General features: G+C 43.2%; 1 protein-coding gene across 1 annotated transcript in view; it reads right to left on the bottom strand.

Moving 5' to 3' along the window:
* LOC126298234 (coiled-coil domain-containing protein 63) overlaps window positions 1–27,087 on the bottom strand; it is a 244,825-nt gene that overhangs the window by 164,058 nt on the left and 53,680 nt on the right. Inside the window, exon 3 of the mRNA XM_049989540.1 lies at window positions 3,844–3,984. Within this exon, the coding sequence (XP_049845497.1) occupies window positions 3,844–3,984 (141 nt within the window). The remainder of the gene's footprint in view (window positions 1–3,843; window positions 3,985–27,087) is intronic.

The raw sequence follows: 27,087 nt of genomic DNA, 5'->3' as shown, positions 1-27,087 counted from the left end.
GCAAATTAGGGACACTGTTGCTCCTGGGGTATCGGCGAGGACCATTCGCAACCCTCTCCAACAAGCTGGGCTACGGTCCCGCACACCGTTAGGCCGTCTTCCGCTCACGCCCCAACATCGTGCAGCCCGCCTCCAGTGGTGTCGCGACAGGCGTGAATGGAGGGACGACTGGAGACGTGTCGTCTTCAGCGATGAGAGTCGCTTCTGCCTTGGTGCCAATGATGGTCGTAAGCGTGTTTGGCGCGTGCAGGTGAGCGCCACAATCAGGACTGCATACGACCGAGGCACACAGGGCCAACACCTGGCATCATGGTGTGGGGAGCGATCTCCTACACCGGCCGTACACCTCTGGTGATCGTCGAGAGGACACTGAATAGTGCACGGTACATCCAAACCGTCATAGAATCCATCGTTCTACCATTCCTAGACCGGCAAGGGAACTTGCTGCTCCAACAGGACAATGCACGTCCGCATGTATCCCGTGCCACCCAACGTGCTCTAGAAGGTGTAAGTCAACTACCCTGGCCAGCAAGATCTCCGGATCTGTCCCCCATTGAGCATGTTTGGGACTGGATGAAGCGTCGTCTCACGCGGTCTGCACGTCCAGCACGAACGCTGGTCCAACTGAGGCGCCAGGTGAAAATGGCATGGCAAGCCGTTCCACAGGACTACATCCAGCATCTCTACGATCGTCTCCATGGGAGAATAGCAGCCTGCATTGCTGCGAAAGGTGGATATAAACTGTACTAGTGCCGACATTGTGCATGCTCTGTTGCCTGTGTCTATGTGCCTGTGGTTATGTCAGTATGATCATGTGATGTATCTGACCCCAGGAATGTGTCAATAAAGTTTCCCCTTCCTGGGACAATGAATTCACGATGTTCTTATTTCAATTTCCAGGAGTGTAGTTCTTAGTTCTAGGGGACTGATGACCTCAGAAGTTAAGTCCCATAGTGCTCAGAGCCATTTGAACCGTTTGAAGGGCCTTATGTGCGGAATTACGTGCGTGTTACCAGGCGCTCGTGACACTTCTTTGTCTCAAATCGTCACAGGAAATGAATTTTTTTTTATCATTTCGAACCGGAGACAAAACGGCAATCTATGGAATGGTGTCACACCACCACGTCTCAGAAGAAAAAAATTCAAAGCCGCACCATCAGCCAGCAAATTCTTAGTGACTGTCTTCTGAGACCCTGAAGGAGTTACTCTGTTTGCTGTCTTCCCTCATGGCCCAACAATCAATTCTGGAGTGTATTGTGCTACCGAGACGAAACTGAAGAAACAACTTCAGCGTGTTCCTCACAACGATTTTCAGATTATGCAACAGTAGATTTTCTTCTGTGATACCTGTTGGAGTGGTGGCCGAGCGGTTCTAGGCGCTCAGTCCGGAACCGCGCGACTTCTACGGTCGCAGGTTTGAATCCTATCTTGGGCATGGATATGTGTGATTTCCTTACGTTAGTTAGGTTTAGGGGACCGATGACCTCAGAAGTTAAGTCCCATAGTGCTCAGAGCCATTTGAACCTATTGCAGTGGACTTGGACCTGGATATGTAATATCTTTCCTTTGAATATTCAACCTACCAGAGCATGTTGTATCAAAATCCAACCTTGGTTCAGCTTGTGTCTTGTTGCCTATTAGGCAGAGGGTCTGCTACAGGCCCTGATAATTTGAGCCATGCTTGATGGCATCTACGAGTATAACGTGTGAATGTCATCCTGTGGTATAACCGTCTATGCTGCATTCGCCTGGCTCCAAAGTTCATCTGTGATGGTTGGCATTGGGTCATAGCGCAGTACCCGTACCGGTTGTTTCACTGTATATCCCACAACTGGTTTGGCCCAAAGTCTGGTGATCTCAAAAATGGTTCAAATGCCTCTGAGCACTATGGGACAAACATCCCCTAGAACATAGAACTACATAAACCTAACTAACCTGAGGACATCACACACAGCCATGCCTGAGGCAGGAGTCAAACCTGCTACCGTAACACTCGCGCAATTCCGGACTGAAGTGCCTAGAACCGCTCGGCCACTGCGGCCGGCCTGGTGATCTGGCGGGCGAGGGAAAAAGACTGACATCCTATGACGAGAAGACAGGAGTTCGTGCGCCAACCTGTGGTCGGGCATCTTGCTGAAAAATGGCGTCTGGGGTGTTGTGCAGAAACGGTATGACTAAAGATAGTGTGATATCATTCACGTAGGTCACACATCACAGTGACCTGGACACACATCATCTTTGATTTGTGGCTGTGCCCAATAGCACCCCACACCATATGGCCCTGAGTTGGCATCGTATGTCTTGTTGCAAATGCAGTCACTGTGATGCCACTCCTCTGTCTACAGCGAACCAAAATTTGGCAATCATTTGCAATCAAACATAACTTGGATTCGTCCAAAAACGCTATCTGATACCATTCTGTCTCTGGTGACGTCTTTCCATCCACAGTTACCGTCTAGTACGTTTCTGCACATTCGTCATAGGTAGGCAGAGAAGTGGACGAAGCGCACTTAACTCATACCGCGATAAACGGCCACGGACTGTCACCCCTGATAGTGTACGGTGTGTTCTACTGTTCCACTGTTGCCCCGCAGCCGAGGAGGACTCAGATGAGTCCTGCAATACCATTAGGATGAGGCGTCGACCTTCTCGGGAGTTGGTCTGGGTGGTGCGACTTGACCTATCTCGTTGTGTTCTACATCCGACCGCGAACCATTCTGCGCACACCCCTTACACTACTTCGTTCCACGCGAGCAGCAACTTCCCGGATGGACGCATCACATTTTGTCATGACAATAATGCGCCCTCTTTCAAAGTCACGTATTTGACAGTACGTTGGCGCACACGTCTGCGAGGCACCCTGTACACCTGCTCAAGTCACACTGGTCCAGTGCCTTCGGTTTAAAGCGATAACGAGGCCCGCAGGCACGTTTTACCGGTAGATGGTGTTGCAACGCGATATCGATGTTGACCTAAATCACGCTGGCCGACATGGTTCATATGCTAATCATTTCTGCAGAATGCTCTGCAGAAATGTACATGTCCTGTGAGTACGAACGTCCTGTCTCTATTTGTTCAAGGTGTTCTGTCTTTTCTGATCAGGATTGTAGTTACAGTTCTGCAACTAATCGGTCCTCTCAAACTAGTTCCTCCCACCTAGTCATAACAAAGCATTTTACAGACTTCCCTGTAAAAAATCCCATCTGTTGATAATTTCAGTAATATAAAAAATAGTAATGATTCGTTTCATCCCATTACATAGCACTCACATCCAATAATAACAAATAGTTACAAGTGAAAAAATTAGGATAAACAGTGTTTCGGCACTAACGCTATATCAGACAGCACAAAGTTCAGCTGAAACTAAAACCATTGTTATATATCCTGTAAAAACTTTGTCACATTTTTTATGAATGAGAAAACTGTTTTTTTTTTTCGGAGAATGTAAAAGGTTTTAATCATGAAATTCCGATTACACAACAGCAAAACTGTTGCCCCACTCTTATTTCCATTATTCAAATTTAGCCGTTGACAGTAAAAGTACTTGTTAGGTTGTATGATTATGCCTACACTTGTCTCTTCTCTTGGTGGAGCACGTAACATTACATTCGCTATAAGTTTTAAGTTTTCACTATCCTGAATTAGGTCTTCATGGTGCATCTGACGCGATGTATGTTAGTTCAGTATCACGATCACATACGTTGGAGAAGTAAGAGATGAATTTAGTTAGCCTTCGACGAGAAATTATAATCCGCCACTTGCGCTTTGATATTACAGACACAGAAAAAGTATCAGACTTGAATCTAGTTCTTGGATTCTGTGAAAATTACTGTAAGCACTTACCACATCCAGCCTGTTCTCGAGGGCGCTCATCTGCTGTGGCAGAATGTTCTGATGGCTGTTTTTGTTGTCCGTTGCCTCCTTTACACGTAGTGAGGCGACTTCTTTCTCAATTTTGTTTATTTGTAACTGCATTTCTGACAGCTGCAAAAAGAGTAACTGATTACTCCTCAGGCAAATATTTTCTTAGATTAGCTAATTACATTCCCAATTTTGTTGTTAAACTAACTTTGTTAATGTTATGTGGTCTACATAACTCAAGAAGCGAAATAATGTAGTCCGCGAATGAATATTTTGCTTGTAGTGAAGCGTGCGCTGATATGAAACTTCCTGGCAGATTCAAATTGTGTGCTGGACCAAGGCTCGAACAAGGGACCTTTGCCTTTGACGGGCAAATGCACAGTTTTAATCTTCTAAGAAGTTTCACATCAGCGCACGTTCTGCTAAAGGGTGAACATTTCATTCTGGAAACATCTTCCAGGATGTGCCTAAGACATGTCTCCGTAAATTTCTTTCTTCCAGGAGAGCTAGTCTTGTAAGGTTCGCAGGAGAGCTTCTGTGAAGTTTGGAAGGTAACAGACAAGGCACTGGTTGAATTACAGTTGTGAGCAATGGTCGGGAGTCGTGCGTGGGTAACTCAGCTGGTAGAGTACATGCCCGCGTAAGACAAAGTTCACGAGTTCGGGAAATTTCAATCGAGTCCGTTTTTATTATGACAATTGATTGCAATGAACCAATGGATAATTTCAATCTACAGTTGTCGGTAAGAGTAGAGTCGAATGACGTTTATCCGCAGGCACCTTTCCTTCGAGAAATGTGAATGTTGTGTGTGATTGAAGTGTAACTGATAACTGTAGGTGATTTGTGTGTGTGTGTGTGTGTGTGTGTGTGTGTGTGTGTGTGTGTGTGTGTGTGTTTGCTGTCCTGGTGTCACGTATGTGTTGTATGACGATGAAGAAAGGGAAGGGTGAAGCCCAGTGCCGTCATATAGCCTACTCCACTCGAAGAGCAACAAGGTGGCCGGCGAGCTCAATGTCTCTATCCAGTGGATGAAACACCATCAACGGTGTGTATAATTTGCGCTCTACCAAAACAACGGTTCGGTAGTTTACATACAGTACATAAATGACGTAGTAAATGATAGGATTACGGAAAGTATAGGTAGAATTTGTGACGAAAGAAATATAGATGTTTGTGTGAGAGATAAATAGGGAACGACGTCTTTGGTTTTTTTTCGCACAATTAGAAGCGCCCCTCGTTCCACGTTATTCCATTGCGTATTTTATACCTTTAGAAAATGTAAATTGCATTTTATGAGTAATAAATGTTAGTTGACCACACAACTGCTGCACTCTCATGTAACCAAATCAATTACTTTTGATACAAGTACAGTGTACACGAACAAACATAAAATGCCTATATAATTATTTTTGTTATTTTGTACTCAATAGAATTTTCTTCTTTATGATCAATGGTGATAATTTCCTGCTATTATTATTTATAAATAAGAACACCATGTTTTATACAAGCTGTACGAAGTATTGAGGCGATGTTTGATTTTTTCTTTTTCTTACTTTTGCGTTTTCTAGACTTTTTTTGTACCACAGCAAATATCTATTTCATGTTATAAATCACCAATTTTCGAATAAAACGCGAAGTAAGCATTTAAGTTTCAGTTTTGCTATAAATTCTGTTTAATTTTAATTAACAAACAGGAGGGTAGCTATGTACCAGAGGATTATAGTTAATGTGCAGCTACTGACAAAGCCCCATTGTGCGCTGTAATTATTATATGGCCGCAGAATATGGCAGATACTCTAATGTGTTAATGCAGAACTGATTTACGCTGGAAAAAGCTTTGTTCCAGTTTTGACCACCAGGCAAAAATCTGGCGCTGTAAATGCAAGATTCAAAATGGTTCAAATGGCTCTGAGCACTATGGGACCTAACTTCTGAGGTCATCAGTCCCCTATCCTAGAACTTAGAACTACTTAAACCTAACTAACCTGAGGACATCACACACATCCATGCCATGCCATTCGAACCTGCGACCGTAGCGATCGCGCGGCTCCAGACTGTAGCGCCTAGAGCCGCTCGGCCACACCGGCCGGCGTAAATGCAAGAAAGACATATAGAAAAATTTCCATATGTAATGGATTAGGAACAGGCTTCGTCAGGAAAGGTGAAACAAGTGTGAAAGACACAACGTTGATTTTACTACTAACCACTGCTTACACAATTTGTTCAATATGACATCGGAAACGTCAACGATGTTCTGCACAGCCCCAGATTTGCACCTTTTGGCCTAAATTTCAACTATTTTTTCCAGCTTAAATCAGTTTTTCCCCATTAATGCATTAGCAAATGTACCAATTTTTGCTGCCATACTATAATTTCAGCCCACACTGGACCTACGTGAGTAGCTTAACTTTACTTATAGAAACCCATCAAAACCAATGTGTTCCATAGGTTATGTGGCCGTTTAAATTACTCACTCACTTTCTAGACGCTTCACCACTTCCAGTTTCTACAAGAATCTACAATGAGCAACAGAATTAAAGGATGAATTCTTCGAAACCCCTTAATTCTCTCTAATTCAATGTATAAGTCTTAAATTTGACTCAAAGGTACCTGTATCCTTCCACTACAATGGTGCAAAAGCATGGCGCTCTCTGACGTCAACCACATGCTCGGTGACCCTTCATTAACAAGGTGTTGAAACATGCGAAAAAAAGCCACAGCTCTGAAGTTCATTCGAGCTATAAGTTGAATTAATGATGTCACGTTGGCACCAGATATCATCACAATTCTGCCAAACACCACCGTGGACGTTTCACAGGATCAAGAGCTCTCCACATCCCGTCTTACCCACATTTCACCCCTTCCTTTGACGTCACTGAGTTTGGGATCAGAATAGCGAAACCCTGCGTTGAAATCAGGTGGTTTTCTTACGGGTGGCCGATGGAAACATTTCAGACACACGGCCGCTTAGAAGCAATACTAAAAGGCCTGAGAGGGTGGCAGAAATGGTGTCAATGAAACCACCTCTTTCTCTGGGTCGTTGACACCCAAACACTTGACGGTCGAAAATGACTGTTTGCAGTCCGCAGAGGAACAGCAAGATGTTTTTGACAACCTTTGAAGCTGCTAACACCCTCTGACGTTTCTCTAAGAATACTGTGGGGCTACATTCTCACTGAACGTGATCGCATCCCCTTGGTATGCAGCGCGACCGAAATTTTTGCACACGTGTACGGTTTGGAAGTTTCCAAGCTGATTGTGCGGTGGTTCTGAAGAAAGTGCCACACTTCCTTGGGCTATCTCACTCAAGATAGATTGTGACATAGTTCTGTCGACAATCGAACTTTCCGTTGGCAGTTGGACAGGGCACCCCCCACCCCCACAACTTTATAGTAATAGTCATTCCGAAAGTGGTTCATCGAGTTATAGATTCCACATGTCTGCAGTTGTCCACCATACGATTTGCACGGCCCGCCCAATGAACAAGTACGATGCGATGTGCTTGTGTAAATCAGTTCGAACAGACCGAACACCATTGTCTGCTCGATAGATGTATACAAAGGACAATTTTTCATTTGGTATACTAAGAACAACTCCGTACGAACGTAAAGCGTTAGCTGTCTCCTGGTTCAAATATCTGAAAGGTAAGTTAAAACTTGCACAGTTCGAATTCATTAACCTGTGTGTTGCACAGTAACCTCACTAATGTTGGTACTTGAATTTTCGGATTCCTTGATTTTCTTACATTTCCGATTCACAAATATATTGGGTATTAGGATAAAGCCGTTTATAGTGCACTTCTGGTAATAAATAAATTAATTAATTGATCAATTAATTATGCCCATCGAACACCCCCTAATGACGTCATGAGTTTTCACCAGCCAGAACCTTGGTCCCCCACTGATCCCTCCCCTCCTCCTGCTCCCCCATGACGTAAATGTCGGGAAATTCGCTCAGTCTGTATCGAGCTGCAGGCCTGGGAGGAACTCACGACAGTAGGCTAATTTAGTGTGTCATAATGCAGTAAACAATTTACGTAGATATTGTTCATCTGTTTCTAATACAGTTCGAAATTGTCGCTGGTGTTTAAACAATATGCAACTTGCCCGTGAAAGGCAAAGGTCCCGAGTCCGGCAGGCAGTTTTAATCAGCCAGGAAGTTTAATATGCAACTCTATTGGTTATGCAGGATATTGTTTCACACACACAGGAAAATTCACAGCTAGTTGCAGGCTGGCTAAAAATACCGCAAATAAATATGGCTTGGAATATTTAAACGATTTGTGGGGATATTGTTTATGGAATGTTGTAAATTATACAAAATTATAGACCTGTGCTGGAAGTCTCAGTCCACCTAACCATGGCCGATCGCCTTGGAATGCATGGCGGCCCTCTCAAGTGTTTAGTTCCAGAAGCCACTACCTGTCACCACTCGGGAGCACTGCAGTGTTCCTTGGTACACGTGGAATGAAAATGTTGTTGTTGTTGCGGTCTTCAGTCCTGAGACTGGTTTGATGCAGCTCTCCATGCTACTCTATCCTGTGCAAGCTTCTTCGTCTCCCAGTACCTACTGCAGCCTACATCCTTCTGAATCTGCTTAGTGTATTCATCTCTTAGTCTCCCTCTACGATTTTTACCCTCCACGCTGCCCTCCAATACTAACTTGATGATCCCTCGATGTCTCAGAACATGTCCTACCAAGCGATCCCTTCTTCTAGTCAAGTTGTGCCACAAGCTCCTCCTCTCCGCAATTCTATTCAATACCTCCTCATTAGTTATGTGATCCACCCATCTAATCTTCAGCATTCTTCTGTAGCGCCACATTTCGAAAGCCTCTATTCTCTTCTTGTCCAAACTATTTATCATCCATGTTTCACTTCCACACATGGCTACACTCCATACAAATACTTTCAGAAACGACTTCCTGACATTTAAATCTATACTCGATGTTAACAAATTTTTCTTCTTCAGAAACGCATTCCTTGCCATTGCCAGTCTACATTTTATATCCTCTCTACTTCGACCATCATCAGTTATTTTGCTCCCTAAATAGCAAAACTCCTTTACTACTTTAAGTGTCTCATTTCCTAATCTAATTCCCTCAGCTCTGTGGCCGGAGCGATGCGCGCGTCCAGCAGGAAGAAAGGATCAGTGGAACAAGTGGGTATTTCCAGAATGCGCCAGAACGAATACTTAAAAGTGCACGAAATCCGTGGCCAGCAGACCAGCACGAACTTGATCTGTGTGCTCAGACCAGCATTCATCAGCAGGTGGGAAGAAATGCTGTACTCCTATTGGCTTCCTCGATGAAATGGTGGATGGAGATGATAGAGGTTATATAAAAACTTGTCGTGGTGCAGTCACTCTCATTCTGCAGTCTTCAGCTCTCCTGTGTGTTTGCTCGTCTGTTCTAGCATCAGTTTTTTTGGGAAAAATGAAGCACGCTATTTCAAACGGTAGCATCAGCAGTGGTAGCAACAAACGCCTTCGCCACGACAGCCTCCCATGTAAGTTAATTGTTCTATTTATTCAATGTACCTGTGTGCCGCGTAATTTTAGTCTCTCTCACAGAAACTCTTTAGGTAGTCGGTATTGGCATACCTCCATACTACCGAAATTTTGAATGGTTTGCTGCTGTAATGTAGTGTGTGCCAAATTTTTATTCTGTGATGGGTATTACAGTCTTTCTTTTTGTTTCTTGTCATTGCAGCCTTCATCCCCAAGATGTTGACCGATCTTGATCGGCAGCTGGAGGTTAAGAGTTTGTTGCAGTAGCACACTCCATCAATTATTGAGTCAACTCAGCAAGAAAAAAAGCTTTTTTTGGAAACATGTAGCTGTTAGATGGTTCTGAGCACTATGGGACTTAACTTCTGAGCTCATCAGTCCCAAATAACATAGAACTACTTAAACCTAACTAACCAAAGAAGATCACAATCATCCATGCCCGAGGCAGGATTCGAACCTGCGACCGTACTGGTCGCGCGGTTCCACACTGTAGCGTCTAGAACCGCTCGGCCATCCCAGCCGGCTAATCATAAGGGCTGGGGAAAGTATACACATTTATTTTTCATAACATGTTGCATTCTATAGACTGAGACGTATTCTTTGGTTTCATTTTGATTGAGTAAATATGTACATAAACAGCTTCTGGCGTCTAAATCCCTTTTTGGAAGAAAAGTATTTAAGGGGCACCTAAAGGACTCTAAATCAAAGGAACTGGCACATGTTGTTACCCCTGCAAAAGAAAACAAGTTCATTAAATTCATGAATGCTCACCACTAGGAACGATACTCATTTGTTGTATACCCTGAATTCAACCCTTCTTGCCCCTATCACTCGCTGTGAGGGTATCCTTAGCCTTACATACGACCGTCACTCAAAACCACATACGGTATCCGGCAGCATACCAACTTGTATGTTCATCTGATTCAAATCTTAAACACTTTGAATCTTATGTCGGGGATAGTCCTGCAGTTTGGTTGGTCACTGAGCTTGAAAAATTCTCATAGAATGTTGAAAGGTTTTACAGCACCAACATCAGCATCACCGAATCGGAGGAGAATATAAAATTAATCAATGATGCAGTTAACTGTCATATTTGTGAGTTGTCGCTACATAGAAAAGCTGAAACTCCCTGTAGAGATCATTGTCATCTTACGGGGAAATTGTCCAGTGCAACTCACGCATGCAATTTGCAGTGTAAGATACCACGACACATACCTGTTTTCTTCCATAATTTAAGCGGTTATGACGCTCATTTTCTAGTTGAACAGTTGACGAATGTCGATATGAAGAAAGATCAGGTCATTTTCCTGCCTGAGACTGTACAAACGTATATTTCTTTCTCGAAACGTACGAAGCCAAAAATTACGCCCCACTTCCTTGACTCGCGACGATTCATGCACACTTCACTCCAGAAACTTGTTGACACTCTACCTCAGGAGACTATGCATATACCCCCTATGTGGATACCCTGATGGGGAAAAGTTTCAACTTGTGACAAGGGAAGCAGTTTTCCCTTATGGGTATCTGGCTAATAAGGCGAAACTCGACGAAACCTGGCTGCCCGACATATCTGCATTTACCAGTACTCTGAGGGGCGATGCCATAACTGGTGCAGATTATGAGTATACTGTGAATGTCTAGCGGGAATTTAGCGTTTCATATACAGGTGAATATGTAAGACTATACATGGACACCGACGAGCACTTGCTTGCGGATGTTTTTGAAAAGATCGGGAGTGTATGCATGGCCAGGTACTCTCAGGACCCCACCTTTTATTACACAACACCTAGTTTGTCCTGAGGTGCAGTTCTCAAGAAAACGAGGAGTTGCCTCGAGCTTTTAACTGATGTTGATATGCTTATTTTCCTTAAGCGCAGGACTCATAGGTGTCCTTAGACACGCCAAGGCAAATACCTCACGTATGCGTGTCAGATTCAAAGCATCCCTCGATTCAAGTTATATAACTATTTGGATAAGTAACTTACGTTGGCACGCCATGATCCAGCTACCGTCGAGTGATGGGTTTCAGTGAATGCCTAAAGACAAATTAGGGGGATTAGATGGAAAAATAATGGGTGTGGCGACTGATTCTGGTGCAGGGTATATGGTGGAGGCAGACCCATATACCCTGTTAGTATGCATGAAATAATAAGTGACTTGCCATTATGCCCAGAGCAACAAGTTACACGAGAAACGTTTTTCCTAAACTGATGACCACTATTAGTGACAAACAGAGGTGTATTATTTCATTAGCGTAATCTCCAGCAGTGCCTCATCTTAGGGATGGAGCTAGGTAGAATCACCCAGGCTATATCCGCCGGCCGGAGTGGCTTCAGTCTGGAACCGCGCGACCGCTACGGTCGCAGGTTCGAATCCTGCCTCGGGCATCGATGTGTGTGATGTCCTTAGGTTAGTTAGGTTTAAGTAGTTCTAAGTTCTAGGGGACTGATGACCTCAGGTGCTAAGTCCCATAGTGCTCAGAGCCAGGCTATCTCCTTCAATCAGTCAAAATGGCTCTGAGCACTATGGGACTTAACATCTATGGTCAGCAGTCCCCTAGTACTTAGAACTACTTAAGCCTAACTAACCGACGGACATCACACAACACCCAGTCATCACGAAGCAGAGAAAATCCCTGGCCCCGCCGGGAATCGAACCCGGGAACCCGGACGCGGGAAGCGAGAACGCTACCGCATGACCACGAGCAGCGGACTTCAATCTGTCCCCCTGGCTGAACGAGTATAATGAATTAAATGTCGAAAAGAGGATGGGTGCGACTAGTGGTTTCGAAAAAGATTTTTACAAATTAATGAAGAATCCCATTTTCGGTAAAACTATGCAGAATGTAATAAATGAAAGCGATATTTTGATTAGAAACGAATGGGATGGGCAGTGGTGCATAAGAAATTGCTTCGCCAGACTAAATTTTAAGCGGCTCATTATTTTCATTGAGATGTTGAAGGTTTCCGTAGATTTTACGAAACCTATCTATTTCGGGGTGTGCATACTGGACATCTCCAAATTCCACAAGGACCATTTCCACTATGAGTTTGCTAAAACACATTTCGTCGAACCAAAGTTACTTTATATGGATACCAAATAATTTAATTGCATAGATAAACAATCGACTCAACAAGTGGTGGGAGAACACACACATTAAAGACAGCTGTAATTAGGCAAGCTTTCGGAGCCAGTGGATTCTTCTACAGGCAGATAGGCTGAAGGGGAAGGAAGAGGGGTGAAGGAAAAGGACTGGCGAGGTCTACGTAAATGGGTAGATTTCGGGAAAGTCACCCAGGACTGCGGATCAGGGGAACTTACCGCACGGGATGAGAAGAAATAGCTTGGTACTTAAAGTGACCCAACGGGTGGCAATAAAAGTCGATCAGCGCAGTTTCCTGAAAAACAAACGCACAAAAATGTGAAAGAATTACGTATAAACAAGATGAGTGGAGGGTGAGAAACAAAATAGCTGTGAAATTTTACGAATACATCGGCGAAAGCAGTCTGGCCCTCTCCCGATCGTCTTGCTCCGATCTATTCGCATATGTGACAGGTATTTTCTGTCTCACCCTCCACTTACCTTGTTTGTACGTAATTCTTTACGTTTTTGTGAGTTTGTTTTTCGGCAAACTGACTTTCCCTAAATCTACCCATTGTCCTTGACCTCTCCAGTCCTTTTCCTTCACCCCTCTTGCTCCCCCTTCAGCCCTTCTGCCTGAAGAAAGAACCACTGGCTGCGAAAGCATCTAGGTATGCAAACGGTAATCCTTACAGTAGTGTTCCTCGGAATAAGAAGGTTATCGGCGTAATGAAAGATGAGGCGAATGGATTGCCGATTGTGGAGTCTGTGGGTCTAAGATCCAAAAAATATCGTACAATAGATGATGCCACCCAGAGGCGGCCTCACATATGATCACACTCGAAGACTACTTGCAATGCCTGTACGGTTGTGTCTGCGGTGCTCCACTGCAACCTCCGCATAAGATATGGAAAAATAGTATTTGATTGCGATGTCATGAGATGTACACTGTGCTGTAGTCTAAAGTCGGACTGTCACCTCATGACGATAAAAGAGCCATTTGTGATGACTGGATCGAAACACTCCTGTACTCACAGTATTTACTTGAAGCTTGAGAGGGGATGAGGAGCTCCTGTGGTGTAAATGAGAGAGAGAGTGAGTGACTGGCTGAGTGTGAGCTTGTGCCTGATAGGCTCTTTTATCATTATGTAAATATTGTTTGTGTGTGATGTATGGTGTGCTTGCATGTGTTATTACTTATGTGGCCATGTGTGCATGCATGTAAGTGTATGTGAAAGTTGATGCCTGTTGAAATATGTATGCCTATGTGTAAATACATTGTTTGTTTTTTTCCTTAGTAAGTAACATATATATATGGAAAAAGTTTAAGATATATAAAAATTATAAAAAATCCTTAAGCGCAGGATTCATAGGTGTCCTTAGACACGCCAAGGAAAATACCTCACGTATGCGTGTCAGATTCAAAGCATCCCTCGATTCAAGTTATATAAATATTTGGATGTAAGTAACTTACGTTGGCACGCCATGATCCAGCTACCGTCGAGTGATGGGTTTCAGTGAATGCCCAAAGACAAATTAGGGGGATTAGGTGGAAAAATAATAGGTGTGGCGACTGATTCTGGTGTAGGGTATATGGTGGAAGCAGACCCATATACCCTGTTAGTATGCATGAAATAATAAGTGACTTGCCATAATGTCCAGAGCAACAAGTTACATGCGAAACGTTGTTCCTGAACTGATGACCACTGTTAGTGACAAGCAGAAGTATAATATTTCATTATCGTAATCTCCTGCAGTGCCTCATCTTAGGGATGGAGCTAGGTAGAATCACCCAGGGTATATCCGCCAGCCGGAGTGGCTTCAGTCTGGAACCGCGCGACCGCTACGGTCGCAGGTTCGAATCCTGCCTCAGGCATCGATGTGTGTGATGTCCTTAGGTTAGTTAGGTTTAAGTAGTTCTAAGTTCTAGGGGACTGATGACCTCAGGTGCTAAGTCCCATAGTGCTCAGAGCCAGGCTATCTCCTTCAATCAGTCAAAATGGCTCTAAGCACTACGGGACTTAACATCTATGGTCAGCAGTCCCCTAGTACTTAGAACTACTTAAGCCTAACTAACCGAAGGACATCACACAACACCCAGTCATCACGAGGCAGAGAAAATCTCTGACCCCGCCGCGAATCGAACCCGGGAACCCGGACGCGGGAAGCGAGAACGCTACCGCATGACCACGAGCAGCGGACTTCAATCTGTCCCCCTGGCTGAACGAGTATAATGAATTAAATGTCGAAAAGAGGATGGGTGCGACTAGTGGTTTCGAAAAAGATTTTTACAAATTAATGAAGAATCCCATTTTCGGTAAAACTATGCAGAATGTAATAAATGAACGCGATATTTTGATTAGAACCGAATGGGATGGGCAGTGGTGCATAAGAAATTGCTTCGCCAGACTAAATTTGAAGCGGCTCATTATTTTCATTGAGATGTTGAAGGTTTCCGTAGATTTTACGAAACCTATCTATTTCGGGGTGTGCATACTGGACATCTCCAAATTCCACAAGGACCATTTCCACTATGAGTTTGCTAAAACACATTTCGTCGAACCAAAGTTACTTTATATGGATACCAAATAATTTAATTGCATAGATAAACAATCGACTCAACAAGTGGTGGGAGAACACACACATTAAAGACAGTTGTAATTAGGCAAGCTTTCGGAGCCAGTGGATCCTTCTACAGGCAGATAGGCTGAAGGGGAAGGAAGAGGGGTGAAGGAAAAGGACTGGCGAGGTCTACGTAAATGGGTAGATTTCGGGAAAGTCACCCAGGGCTGCGGATCAGGGGAACTTACCGCACGGGATGAGAAGAAATAGCTTGGTACTTAAAGTGACCCAACAGCTGGCAATAAAAGTCGATCAGCGCAGTTTCCTGAAAAACAAACGCACAAAAATGTGAAAGAATTACGTATAAACAAGATGAGTGGAGGGTGAGAAACAAAATAGCTGTGAAATTTTACGAATACATCGGCGAAAGCAATCTGGCCCTCTCCCGATCGTCTTGCTCCGATCTATTCGCATGTGTGACAGGTATTTTCTGTCTCACCCTCCACTTACCTTGTTTGTACGTAATTCTTTACGTTTTTGTGAGTTTGTTTTTCGGCAAACTGACTTTCCCTAAATCTACCCATTGTCCTTGACCTCTCCAGTCCTTTTCCTTCGCCCCTCTTGCTCCCCCTCCAGCCCTTCTGCCTGAAGAATGAACCACTGGCTGCGAAAGCATCTAGGTATGCAAACGGTAATCCTTACAGTAGTGTTCCTCGGAATAAGAAGGTTATCGGCGTAATGAAAGATGAGGCGAATGGATTGCCGATTGTGGAGTCTGTGGGTCTAAGATCCAAAAAATATCGTACAATAGATGATGCCACCCAGAGGCGGCCTCACATATGATCACACTCGAAGACTACTTGCAATGCCTGTACGGTTGTGTCTGCGGTGCTCCTCTGCAACCTCCGCATAAGATATGGAAAAATAGTATTTGATTGCGATGTCATGAGATGTACACTGTGCTGTAGTCTAAAGTCGGACAGTCACCTCATGACGATAAAAGAGCCATTTCTGATGACTGGATCAAAACACTCCTGTACTCACAGTATTTACTTGAAGCTTGAGAGGGGATGAGGAGCTCCTGTGGTGTGAATGAGAGAGAGAGTGAGTGACTGGCTGAGTGTGAGCTTGTGCCGGATAGTATGGCTCTTTCATCATTGTGTAAATATTGTTCGTGTGTGATGTATGGTGTGCTTGCATGTGTTGTTACTTATGTGGCCATGTGTGCATGCATGTAAGTGTATGTGAGTGTTGATGCCTGTTTAAATATGTATGCCTATGTGTAAATACATTGTTTGTTTTTTTCCTTAGTAAGTAACATATATATATGGAAAAAGTTTAAGGTATATAAAAATTGTAAAAAAGTTTAAAAATTCTATAAAATCACCAAAAAACGTTAAAAAATCATTATTGGAGAAAAAATATAGTTTTACAGTATTTCTCTTTTGTACTTCATGTGTAAATAGAAAATAGAATAGTTCTTAACTTCCACCTACCACTAACTGTCCAAGTCATACTAGTTTTAATTGTGAGTTCCACCCAGTTCATTTTAGTGTAGCTGTTTGGGATGGATATTATAGAGCCACCCACTTCATTGTATCATTAAATTATTTAAGCTGATAGAGGTGGAATGCTTAGAGCCAGCCAGTTCAACATGTGAATTAAGTCTTCTATTTACATGGAATTTCAGTAATAATAGCAATAGTAACAGTATTAGTATAAGAGAAATTGTACCGCTGCAATAGCTGTGATCAAAACTGCAATGTAAAGTAAACTTTTTTCAACCAGTACTTTATTTTTAAAACCAAGAACTGTGAATTTTGTAAAAAAAAATCAAACAGTAACACGAACTGTGAATTTAAAAGCAGTATTAATTCGTGTATTGTAAAAATAACAAGAATTGTGAATGTAAAGCAGTATACCTACTGTGAATATTTATGTGTGAATAAAAAATTGTTATTCGTTACGATAAGTTTTTGTTGCTATTTCACAAATCTCTACCCTCAAATATGTATATAAGGACTGCACGAGACACACGAAGTATTAGTTTGAAGCATGAGGGAGGTGACGTTTAAGATGGAGAAAAACGAAATACATGAAAAGGTGACATGTGACTCTGCCTATCGTGCTGCCTTTATTGCATTATGGGAGCAGATAATCTGTGACCAACCATTTCCACCATTAATTTTCAGATGAAGTTTATTGTTGGCCTTTGTGATATTCAGAATGCTGTTGTAAGTCTCCAGTCCACTCAGTGAAATAGCCCACTCCCTGTTACTTAAATCAATCGTTGGGACGTAATTCGCACGTAATACTAACGATCGTTCTTTTAAAGTCAGAGTGTACGACAATGCATCTGAACGTCGACTGACAGGTGGATGCTAAATTCATCTCATTATATACAGAGAACCCCCAGTTTTATTGAAGAATCAGATTCTACATAAAAAACTACGTACATTTTGCCTTAAACATTTGTTTTGATTCTTGGTAATTGGCGCTGTAATCCTAGAAAATCCATGATCTCATTTTTGAGTGGAAAATCTCTACGGATAAATAAAAAATATTTATTTACTTCGTAAATTTTGATTCGCTAAACTAAAACTCTCCCTCTCTCCCCACAGGGTGGGGTTTGAGATAGAGGAATTAGAGTTTTACAAACAAAACTTAGCCGAATTTGCGGAAAAAATTAATATTTGGGTCAATATTTGTGAAACCAGAACCTTGGTTGCTTTAACTGATCCTTCACGTTTCAGGACACTTTTAGCTGCATATATCGCTGTCAGGAAACAGTTCTTTCAAAATCCTTTCTTGTCATTCATCGTTGTCCTCGTCTTCTTCTTCTTCTTTTTCTTCAGTACACGAGATGCAGCATTCACAACTTGCTTGAAATTCATCACCCCTAACCCGAACTTAATTTTACCACGCATGATTTTATCAGTTACAAGCGCTGTCCTATACCAGTATCCTTTTTCGCACATATTGCCTTGGCTTCATTGGCTAAAGTTGGATCTGCAGCATGACGTCCTGGGAGGTTTTTATGTTTTGCGTATGCAATGTCGTGTTCCAAACATGCTCTGTCAAGCAGGTTAATCCCCTTATCACCACGAACCAAACGTTTTTGAGCTTTGCAACAGGTTCACAGTAATTCTACCATGGAATAAGCATTCGGAGCGAAGTTACTCGAGAATACCACCGCCTTCTACAGTGCGTCTTCTATCACGCATGTTATGCTACTGTGCTGGTTGTGCTCTGTGTATCCCATTATATAGCAAATCATCAGCGTCAATCCAGCTGTTTTGTGTCACAGGAAAACCGAGCCGTTTAACTAGTGCTACATTCCCTAGGCATCTTATTACGCGCTCTACGAGAAATACTTGGAATCCTGAGCTCTTCTACATTTCGTCGGTGTAGAAGCATCCTGAAATTTCAGTGTCACTGCTGTCCTTTAAGATGTTAGGTCTGGGGTTTGTTCTCTGCACTTTGGGAACTGTAAACTTCCATTTGGGGAGGTATGACTTCTCAAATGCTGTCTTGTGTTCTGAGATACATGCCAAATCACCTACATTAAATTTCTGTTTACAAGGATCCATTATGTTAACATGATAGGACACCGTGTCCATGAGTCCATTATCACCAACATCGATTCGTCTTGTTTTTATAGTGCCATGCTTGGTTTGATTATACTGTACAATTATTTATGTCAGGATATCTGTCCATTTGTATGAGCCACGAAGATTAAAAGGCATCCAAATTTGACCTTTTATTGTTATATTCAGATTTTCCATGATACTCACCTTCAGGTGGGTGATTGTTGAGTAGTGATGTATTCCATACAGCTGCATCACAATATTGAAATACCTATTGTAAAACTCTCCTCCGTGATCGATTTGGAGGTTGTCAGGGCATCGGTTCATCCCTGTCTGCAACAAACACTCAAACACGTCTGCAACAATTTCCCCATTTTTGTTTCAACAGTTAACGTCCAGGCAAATTTAATGTATTCATAAGTAACCATTAAAATATATTTGAAACTATTATTCTCATATGAATATTTCCTCATATCTAGAAGGTCAGCCTGTCGTAAGTCATCCAAACCTTTGCATAAAAAGTTCTTGGTTTACTTGCCACGTCAAATTTGTATAAAATCCCAAGCTTTCGATGACTACCTCCGTCATCTTCGTCAGAGGTAAAACTGACTGTCGTGGACCGGCGAGGCTTCCGCTTTTATAAGCAGTGGACGGCTTCTCATTGGCTGGATTACGTCACGATGAAAACGGCGTGTACCGAGGAGGTGGCCTCTATATCCATAGATTTTGTTCGCGCTCTTTATCCAGCGTTGCTTGCAGCGCCATCCATCGCAACAGGCGGAGAACTGCGAGGAATGTAAGAAGTCTCCCTCTGCGCTCTTTCTTTATCAATTGTGCGCCTCCATGCATTTCTGAGTGCATAACCGGAGTCTCTGTTGAAATTATTTTCACAGAGTCTAACGTCAACTGCTTCCCTGATGACAGAGTCCCAATAGTTTGAAGCCTGAGTAAGTAGTCTTGTTGCATCGAATAAAATCTTATGTTTATTTAACGAACAGTGCTCAGCCACAACTGATTTTTCTAGATACCTGTATTTCAGGTGACGCTGATGTTCCCCACAGCAGTCGCCAACAGTTCTCATTGACTGGCCTACATAGTTTTTGCCACACTCTCAAGGAATGCTGTAAATTCCCGGTACTCTCAGGCCAAGATTATCTTTCACGGCTCACAACATTTCCTTAATATTTCCCGGGTGGCCGGAAGACTGGTCTGATTCCCTGCCGGGTCAGGACTCTGCCGATCTTGCTGGTCGTTGCACCGCAGAATGGTAGCCGCGCGATGTGTTGGTCCTCTTCATCTGTTCGAACAGGTCCTTCCCAGGTTTCTTCGCCAGAGTAGATCTGATATCACTATCGGAATATCCTTTTTTCTGAATACCGTCGTCAGATGGTTAATCTCGGAGCCGAGATGATCCTTATCCGAAATAGTCCTTGCTCTGTGTACCAAGGTATTCAGCATAGCTCTTTTCTGAGCTGGGTGGTGAAAACTACATACAGATTTATATCTAAACGAGCGTACATCAGGTCATGATGTGTAAAGGCCTTTTCCAGAATAATAATAATAATAATAATAATAATAATAATAATAATAATAATAATAAAATGTGAACAGGGTTTGTGATCGGATGGAATAATCTGAAAAATCAACAGGTTCTTCATTCACCTTCACTCCCACACAGTATTTACCACATGACAGTTTCTTGTACATGTGGAATTCAGTTTGAATTTCTTTCAAACTTACTGGTCGTCATTTAGAGCGTTTTTTTTTCTTAGTGTCTTGATACAATGGTGTAAATTGTCAGCATGCAAACTGTTCATTAGGAGATAATCTGCAATGCCTTTATACGCATTTTTAACACAGCGCAACTGGCTGTTCAGTCTTTCCCACACACAGGATAATGTCATACCTAGACCTAACGTGTTTGTAACAGTGGAGTGTTGTAGATAAATGATTGTGTTCTCTGATTTTACACAGAGTGCAGAGTCATCATACACTGTTGTAATTGAGAGAGTTTGAATACCACAGTTAATGTCTGGTGGGGTGCGAGTTGGATAATACTCGTTGCTCATTGCTGATTGATATAGGTTTCAGGGCATTTCATGCTCAGTAAACTGCACTTTAATATTTTAAACTAGATTTTCATCAGTCATTGGCCTCTACAGCTGCTACTACACATATATTTAAATGCTTTGAAGTGTATAGGTTAAATTGTATGTTGAAGCAAAAAGCATTAGAGAGCTAGGTGCTATTTGTAGCTTCTTATCTACAATATGTACACCTCGTTCTTTTTACAGTGGAATCGGAATCTTCTGAGACGGCTTGTACGTTGGTAGCCAGTACTGACCTGTACTGTATAGGATAGGACCCCCTGCACACTTCGGCAAGTCAGTGAGCAGCTGGGTGTATTCATCACTGAGTGGTATAGACAACAGCACATCATTGTCCTGCTCCAGCATGCTGCGCAGGTGCGCATCAGGCTCCTACAGTGCTGATGCTGATATTTATTGTGACACATTGGAGGCCCTGACAAGTCAGTGGTCATTGGTGCTGCTGGTCTGGACACATCAGAGGTCACGATGGAATTGTAGTGAAGCTATATATATAATTACTTTTACAGGTGTTCCTATACCGTTGCTGTGATGTGCCACATGATCTCGACTGCTGGTGGTAATTCTTCATGGTTCATCATCTTCTTCTTCCAGAGGCTGACTGAGAGTGGGGAGCTGCTGCATCTGTCCTATATAGAAGACGCAGCGTTCACGTGACCACAACCATAGGTGGAAGCACAAGTGGCCAAAGACACTACTAGCTAGGGCATAGCCACCTATGGTAAACTAGCTTACACAAGCAAGCGACAAACGTCGGCAAGCACCTGCATATCAGCAACACTGACCGGTAATTACCCTTCGTTCGACTTCGACCCAATCTATCTCCAGATGAGCGAGTACTAATGGTTGACCTTAACCAGACGTACGCAAACATAGCATTACGCACATCCTGAGACACCTCACTTTAGTGAAAACTAACACTTATGCAGAGATGGCAGTAGACCTTTTGAGTTGGACATCATGCCAGTTTGGGCGTGGAGGGGCTCCACCTCTATATATGAAAAAAAAAACGTTACCGCAGATAGCATTCCTGCATTCCTTTTGGCTCCTGAGGGATCTAGTAAAGATGGATGACTGTACTGTCTGGTGGTGATGTTATATATTAACTCACTAGGGCCCAAACACCTCTGGAAATTTCAGAAAAGGTAGGCAGTTCCAGCACAAGCATCTATCTGTGTGAGTTCTGAAGTCCATCTTCACCCAATCCCACTGCATTGCCATTATTTGTCTAAAAGTATTTACCCTGTGTGTCCACTATCTTTCCTTTCCACTCATTGTGTAGGAGGATACAGCTGCAATCTTCAGATATGTTCTTGCATGTAGTTCACTTATTAAATTCATCCCTGCTCATCACCAGCAATTCCTCAATTGTACTCATGGATGCTTGCACCAGAGTGGGTGAACATATTGTCTCTTGCACTTGGAAGACTGACTGGACTTTTCTTGAATGATCTACAGTGTTTATCAGCGCTCATAGTCTTCATGAACTGCTGCAGAACATTTCGGATGAGACTGCAGCGATTCCAGCTGGCCAGCTTCGATCCACCCACAGCAACTTGCTGACCAGGACCCAAAAGTGCTAACACATGAACGGTGGCCACTTTAAACATCTGCTATAGTAAGGTTAGTGTTGTGGTTCCTTCCCTCTGCTGTGTTTCTGTGTACCCTGGAACTCTGTTCTCCAGGCAACTTTTATTTGCCCCATCCTGTATTCTTAATACAGTCACACGACGTAGTGTTTTTCTCCGGTACCATTCAATGTTCACAATGTAGTGTAATTCTCTGTCACAGAGTACTGTCAACTATGTTTAAAATATGAGAACGGACTATTTAACGTGTCTCAGTTACTGTTGTATCGTTATCAAGCACAGTTTAGCCCCATTATTGCCTGCGAAATTACTGATATTACTAATACTACCATTACTATCACTAATACTGATGTCATTCTAATTCTGAGAGGTCCTTTGTGTTCTTTTAGGTCCTATAAAGAATATAAGTGAAGTTACTAATTGAAACTGCTGTGACGACTTCTCTTATCCCTCTTTCAGCTCTTTAATTTCATAGCGTCGGAAATCATTGGAAGAGCGTTCCCTGCAACGTATATTGGAAGTATTCACTCAATAACGGATACTGAAGAACTACAACACGAACCATTCAGTGACTTTCAGTGAAGGTCACGTATCTCTTAATTCATTAGAACGGACAGTGGGGGACCACTGCAGCAGCTAATACTTCAGTTACGCTGGTAGTATGTGGGTTTTCCGTCACTTTAAATTAAGACAGACAAGAACTGAAGCACTAGTATTCAGTAAGACTGAGTGTTGTGTGCGAGATAGTTACAAGCGGCTCTCCATGCTAGTTCGTCCTCTTCACCTCTGCATAGCTACTGCAACCTACATCCATCTGAACCTGCTTCCTGTGATCAAGCCTTTGTCTTCATCGACAGTTTTTACCCCATACCCTTCCTTCCATAAATATATTGACGTTTTCTTGATGCCTCGTGTTTTGTCTTATGAACGAATCCCAGTTATTATCCAAATTGTGCCAGATATTCCGTTTGCTCCTAATTCGATTCACTGTCTCTTCATTAGTTATTGTATGCCATATTGTAAGATGGCGGGCTTTCTGACACACCCACACATCTTAGTAATACCCTTCACGCCAGACCATCTTCCATTTTTATGTTTGATTCTGCATATACGAGGGCTGGACCTTAAATAGTGAAGATTATTTAGTCGCAACCGATACAAAAGAGCTACATGTTTGCACCTGTTACTGTCCTTGAAAGTAGTCACCAGCGTTGTGTAGAACCCGTTGCCAGCGATGTGGAAGACGTAGTACACCGTTAGCAGAGCCTGTTCTGTTGATGGTGCGAATGGAGCGGTCTACTGCCTGTCGAATCTCTGGAACAGTTCTGAAGCGAATGCCACGAAATGGTTCTTTCATCTTCGGAATCAAATCATAGTCAAAAGGACTTAAGTCCGGGGAGTATGGTGGATGGTACAGTGCTTCCCAGTCCCATCGACCGAACAAAGCAGCCACATCTTGCGCTGCGTGCGCCCGCACATTGTCGCGCAAAACTATGGGTGGGTTGCGCAGAAAGCGTCGCCGCTTCTTTCGCGAAGCTGGTCGCAGGTGATGCTCCAAAAACGAACAGCAGTACTGTGTACTGACGGTCTACCGTGGAGGAACTTAATGCGTTAGGATAACACAATCACAGTCGTACACGAGAATCACCATAAGTTTCACTATACTGTGGCTCTGACGCACTTTAGACTTCCACGGCGACCCATAATGACGCCATTCGTTGGATTGGCGTTTCAGTTTTGGCTCGTACGATGTGTTCCATGTCTCAACCAGTGTTACGATACGGCGTACGAAAGCCTCTCCTTCGCGCTCATAGCACTGGAAGTGCGTCTGAGCAGCGTCGGAACGCATCCATTTCTGCACTTCCGGAACACGTAGTGATGTAATTTCTCGCATGCCCAGGCGTTCCTTCAGTATGCGAAACACAGTCGTGTGCGCTAATCCGATTTCGTAGGCGAGCTCACGAATCGTATGGCGTCGATCACTGTCCACTAACGCGGCAACAGCATGCACTTCCTCTTCAGAGACGCTAGGACGACCTGCCCGAGTCTTGTCTGCTACAGTTTGCCGACCTTCACTGAAAGCTTTTACTCAAAGTGGCACTGTTCTGTACGGCAATGCCGATTCCCTGCACGCCGCTTGAAGACCTTGTGGCACTATCGTGCTGTACCACCTCTGGCATATTCAATCATGATCCAGCTCCGTTGTTCCTGTTTCTAAAACATAGTGACACCGTTACGTTGGACCGCTCGCTCACAGGTAACTGTATTTCCCTCGACTGTGCGCACGCCGGTGACGTGAGACGGGCTAGTTCATTTGCTCGGAGGTAAGGTATGTATGTCAACAACGTGTGCTATCAGCGAAAATAGTAGATTCCATTGCATAGTGTCTCCTCAGAAGTGTTGCCACTATTTAAGTTCCAACCTACGTATGAAAATTGCCTTTGATATGCGATGAGCATACTTCGTTATACAAATCAGTGATCGGGTGCTCTGTATCGGCATGTAAGGGAAATGGTTTGCTTGGTGACAGATATCTTTTTTGTTTTTTTCAAGCTGCAACCGCTGTGGAGGATTCAGCTGCCAGCTTTGAGCTTGGTCGTAAAGAGGGGAAAGGTGACGGAGTCCCGCAAATGCGACCAGCCTACACAATAGCCGAGCCGGCACAGCGGCGAATACACTGGGACTTAGCGGAAGCAGGCTTCCTTTCCGACGGAGGAGGTGCGCTGCTGTGGCACCTCACGTAGGCACTGTAATTAGCATAGTCCGTTGGTGTTCCACGTCCGAAAGCTTTCCAGACGGATATCTTGCTCAGGATGTGATTGGAGACCTGGCTCACGTTAGGTCATGACTATGGCCGTGGTGGAGACTGGTGGGAAGAGCTGCCTTTAGCGTATACGATGAGGTAATTGTGTAGTTCGAGACTCGCCCTTTTTGTTTACTAGCCGTAATTGCCAGAAAAATTGTTGCTGGGTTGTGACTGCCTGATCACTAGCGCAACGGAGCAGAAGCTCCGGTGGAGATGTGGTGAAGAAAGCATAGGAAAGCCGTCCTGATCGTCGTAGGAGTAGATCGTTGCCCACTCTTCCGTACTTTTTCAGAGAGCATTTTGTTAGAGTCTTACCTGTCCAGTCACACGGACAAATAGAATTTCGTGGTTGTGTTAAGAGCTCTACCTCGGATGCCATCAACCTCATTGCAGCACACCTGGCCACCAATCGCAACCGTCGTCAACACACAGAAATTTGCTGTTTCTGGTAATATACGGTGCTCCGGATAACAGGGAATCCGTTAACCGATTTCATGCCCCAACGCAGTAGCCTTGTCTTCACAGCGTATGCTCTTAGCACCAATCTCCTATCATTGGCAATAGGCCGGCGAAGTGTTCGATCACTGACTCATTTGCTTCAATCCCAATTAATTTGCATCTTATTGCAGCACCAGTCGCATATATGTGGCTCACCCCAATTTATTCAGAAAGGACTTACTGAATTTTTCAGCGCCTATATCTATTTTTTGTCTGTACATTTGTCAGTAACTCATGGAGTTTATGATTCTCATATGATTCTCATACACCTCATATTTGAATTTCATGTTCATATTTGTCTTTGTGTCAATAAATGTCATTGAAGTACTCTAAATCAGAATTTTTCTGATGAAATACTCAATTTCCTTCCATACCTACCGTCATTATTTTGGAGGGGAAATACTAACCAGTCTATTAATTGAATTTACATAAAACTTAGCCGGCTCAAGACTGGTTGCATTGTGCCAAATTAATACAGCGTCTTTCCTTGCGTGTATTTGATGAGCCCTCTTATGTGTGTAGTAAGTACCAGAGCTTCACTCTGGCCTTAATTTCCGGCCACTTATGGATACCTACACACAACCAAAGACTACCTTCCAAATTAAGCTTCAGAATTCGTCTTTAGCACTATATTTCAAAAGCGTCTCTTCGCTCTTCGTCTACACTGTTTGTCATTCACGTTTCATTTCCGTACAAGGATGCACTCCTGACACAAAATTTCATAAGATTGCATTTATATTCGACGGTAATATGTTTATTTTGTTTTTTTTCAGAAAATTTTCTCTTTCTAATGCCGGTTTGAATTTTTTACATCCTATCTATTTTACGCTTTGTAACTTCCTTTGATCCCCATCTTTTTTCAATCCAATGACCACAGCATAACCTGATTACATTCGATTACATACCATTACAATTGCTTTACTTTTCTTGATAATCATCTGAGAAGCTCTTTTTCAAGACACTGTCCATCCCATTCCATTCAACTACTCTTCGCGACGCTGAATGAATTACAATGTCACTGGAAAGCCTTCAAGTTTTCGAAACTTCCTGGCATATTTAAACAGTGTGCCGGACTGAATCTCAAACTCTGGGGCTCTACTGACAGTGCTACCCCGAGCAGGACTCATTGCCCGTTCTCGTAGCTTTACTTCCGCCTGTACCTCGTCTCCTACCTTCCAAGAAGACATGCCTGTGGAAGGGAAAGGTTGCTAGCTCGAGTCATGGTCCGATTCACAGTTTAGTCTGCCAGGAAGTTTCGCATCAGCGCACATTCCGCTGCAGAAAGAAAATTTCATTCTTTAAGTTTTTATTTCTTCTCCTTTCCTTTACTGCTTGCTCAATGTATGGATTTTATAATATTGGGGATAAGCTACGGCATTGTCTTATTCCAGAATGAAATATTATACTTTGTAGCTATGCATCACGAGTTGGTTACCTTCTTGACCGTGCTACGCACAATTACACATGGCACGAAAGTTTTATATAGC

This window comes from Schistocerca gregaria, chromosome X (assembly GCF_023897955.1).
Source record: "Schistocerca gregaria isolate iqSchGreg1 chromosome X, iqSchGreg1.2, whole genome shotgun sequence".
NCBI lineage: Eukaryota > Metazoa > Arthropoda > Insecta > Orthoptera > Acrididae > Schistocerca > Schistocerca gregaria.
The sequence above is the reverse complement of the archived record's forward strand: the minus strand, read 5'-3'. Positions and strand labels throughout refer to the sequence as shown.